We start from the raw sequence: 3,266 nt of genomic DNA, 5'->3' as shown, positions 1-3,266 counted from the left end.
CGAGTGGGGTCCCAGCAGTGGGGAGGAGTGGGACGGCTGCAGCCAGCGGGGCCCTGTCCCTGGGGACACGAGTGGGGAGGAGCAGGATGGCTGCAGCCAGCGGGGCCCTGGCACCCAGCTGTCCCCGGGGACGAGGAGGGATTCTCCCAGCCCTACCCCCTCCCCACACTCTGACACCCACCCCAACCTTCCTGGTCAGACCACGAGACTCCAAGCGATGTTTTGGGATGGATTCTTCATTTGCCATCCAGTTTTTGAGCCTCCATCTGGGGGGTCCGGGCACATTTTCCATCGCCCCGAGCACTGGGCAGTTGTTCTCTTATTTAAACCTGAGTCAGGTTTTCCTCATCCCCACAGGCAGCGAGGGAATTCTGGGCGAATGGGCAGCCCTGCACGTGGGGCTTTTCCAGCTGCTGTTGGGGCAGGTTTGGGACACACTTTGGCCACCACCACCTCAGCAAGAACAGAAGATTTCCCCAGCCCGGGTGCAACCCAGAGCTGTGCCAAGCTTGCCTTTCCTTGGCAAAGTGACCCAGTGGTACCCGTGTCCCAACCCCCCGGGCAGCGCAGGGCCCTGGGAGGGAAGCAGCTCTGCTCCCAGGAGGATGTGATGCTCCTGCACGGGGCTGGTGCAGCCTGAACGTGGCTCCCAGGGAATTCGGGTGGTGCAGGAGGGACCCAGCCCTGGAGAGCTGCAGGGATGGGATGATGGAGAAAGGGAGAAGAGGAAGGATGCAGCCAGAGGCAGGGTGGGGGAAGCCCCCACGGCAGCGTGGTGGGGCTGGCAGGAGGTAGAAGGTGGCAGCGTCGGCACCAGCCGCCCCGCGCACCGTTTTCTATCGGGGGCCCTTATCTCGCAGGGGGGTGGGAGCAGCTGCCGGGGCCGGCTCCTCTATCTCGAGAGGCTGTGGTTTGGCATCGAGCGCGGGGCTGACGAAGCGGCAGGAGCGTCTGAGCTGCCTCAACGTCCTCAGCCTGCAGCGGGTTTTGCTGAGCGCCTTGTTTTCGTTTCTCATCTCTTCGCCCGCTGCGACGTAGGGGCAAAGCTGCCGGAGGAAAGCGGGCGGCTTCCTGCCTGCTGCATGGCATGGCACGGCATGGCACAGTGGCTCTGCTGCCACAAGTCCCAGCCAGCCCCAGCAAGCCCCAGGCCACCGTGCCATGAGGTGGAGCAGCCCCCAGTTGGCTGGGCGACAACCAGAAGTGGGCAAAGGGACCAGGGCCACCATCAGTGCATCATCCAGGGGACACCGGGCATCCCTTGGGGCAGGGATGTCAAATTCCCCGTGGGGAGGAGAGGAGGAAAGCTCAAGCCCTGGGGGTCCGAGGGCTCTGGGTGCACATCCAGCTCTCCCCGAGCATTTTTGGCATCTCTTCTTTACTATGAGGGTGGTGAGAGACTGGAACAGGTTGCCCAGGGAAATTGTGGATGCCCCATCCCTGGAGATGTTCAAGGCCAGGCTGGATGGGGCCTTGAGCAACCTGCTCTGGTGGGAGGTGTCCCTGCCCAGGGCAGGGGGGTTGGAACTGGATGATCTTTAAGGTCCCTTCCAACCCAAACCATTCTGTGATTCTATGATTCTTGAGGCTGCAGCACCCATGGGAGGGACACAGAGGGGAGCGGGCAGCAAGCACTGGGCAAACGCTCCCCGGCTCCAACCCCAACCCCGTGCAAAGCCCCAGTGCAGGGGCAGCCACCACCTCATTTCGGCAGCTCTTGGTGGCTGCACATCCCCATCTCGGAGGTGCAAAACCCTCCGTGCACCCGCTCACGGTGACGCTGCTCCCAGCACCGCTGCAGCACCCGCCGCTGACACAACCAGGCTTTCAGATCCAGTTTAAGAGTTGGTTTGGTTTTTTTTTCCCTCTCAACTTTTTAATGGTGTTTGGGAGACATCCGCTCCTGGAGGCACCCCTGGACGTGTCTGAAAGGTGGGAGTGGGTGATGGGGACGGATCACAGCCCCCAGCCCACGCTGCCTTGCACAGAGGCACAGGACTGGCCCCTGGTCCCCATAACCAGGGTCATTCAGTGATGGGACCGAAGCTGTTCGGGGCTTCCCAGGGGCTGGACGGGGCCCTGCTCCCACCCCGGGCAGAGGGAGGAGAAAGGAGACCCTCAGCCATGACATAATGGCTGATGAGGGGCCTGATCCTGCAGCCCCCCTCCCCACACCCGCCCCAAAACAAAGCTGGTCCCAAACCTATTCCCATCTTGGTAAACCCAGCACCCATAAATCACCCACTTCAGGGCATCCCGATGCCAACCTGCTGGCACGGGGTGGGGATGGGACAAGGATGCTTAAAGAAAATGAATATAAAATATATACAGAGAGCACTTGAGGGGATGCAGCCGCCCGGCGGGCACCGGGCTGGTGTGTGCCCATCCCCGGGGGGCTCAACCCCCTGGAAAGCCGAGCGAGGACCCCTCTGCCGGGGGGGTGCTATAGGTTGGTGATGTACACCTCCAGCCCGTTGGCCGCCGTCCTGGCGGGGGCTCGTCGGGACTCCCCCGCCCAAATGTCACTGACGCTTTCGTACAGGTTCTCGGGGACACAGGACTTCCCCGACTTCTCCCGTTTTGCCCCCTTCTTCCAGTTAACGTCCACGGCCTCGTAGTCCGGGTCGGGGCCACGGCCCTGAGCAGTCCAGGCTCTGTCGTTGATGGACTCGTAGCAGGGATCTGGGGGGGCTTGGGCTGCCGAGGGCCAGCACCCAGCCTGGGCACCCTCCCCCCGGCAGGTGGGGGGCCACCCAGCACCCACCTCCTTCGCAGCCCCTGGGGATGACGCGGGGACCTGAGTTTTCTTCTTGGTGGCTTTGCACACTGTCGAGTACATCTCTTCCAGCTGTAAAGAGAAGGTGGGGGTTCAGGGGCAATCCCTGCCCATGGAGGGGTATCCCCATGCTCCCCCCGGCTTCCCACAGCCCCCAGCAGTGGGTTACCCATTGGGGATCCCACTTTTTGCACAACCCAGGGAGCCTTTTGCAGGGCACAGAGAGCAGCCCTGGGGGCATCGCCTGCCCTTGGGGGCTCAGCTTCATCCCGCCCCCCCCAAAAGCCTCCCCCCAATGCAGTAGCCTATTTTGATATGGGCATTACAGGGAGACAGGGCGTTACGCAGCCCCCCCGTGTGCCCCATTCATCCCGCCCCCCCCAAAAGCCTCCCCCCAGTGCAGTAGCCTATTTTGACATGGGTATTACAGGGAGACAGGGCGTTACACAGCCCCCCCATGTGCCCCATCCAGCAAGCACAGCACCAGCCC

General features: G+C 62.6%; 1 protein-coding gene across 2 annotated transcripts in view; it reads right to left on the bottom strand.

The window, feature by feature from the left end:
* Positions 1–1,894: 1,894 nt before the first annotated feature.
* Positions 1,895–3,266, bottom strand: part of LIME1 (Lck interacting transmembrane adaptor 1) — a 7,534-nt gene continuing 6,162 nt past the window's right edge. For both annotated transcript variants that reach the window (XM_014955213.1, XM_014955222.1), the window contains one exon: positions 1,895–2,848. In XM_014955213.1, the coding sequence (XP_014810699.1) occupies positions 2,444–2,848 (405 nt within the window). In that variant the 3' untranslated portion in view covers positions 1,895–2,443. The remainder of the gene's footprint in view (positions 2,849–3,266) is intronic.

Source organism: Calidris pugnax, unplaced genomic scaffold (assembly GCF_001431845.1).
Source record: "Calidris pugnax isolate Ruff unplaced genomic scaffold, ASM143184v1 scaffold50, whole genome shotgun sequence".
Taxonomy (NCBI): domain Eukaryota; kingdom Metazoa; phylum Chordata; class Aves; order Charadriiformes; family Scolopacidae; genus Calidris; species Calidris pugnax.
The sequence above is the reverse complement of the archived record's forward strand: the minus strand, read 5'-3'. Positions and strand labels throughout refer to the sequence as shown.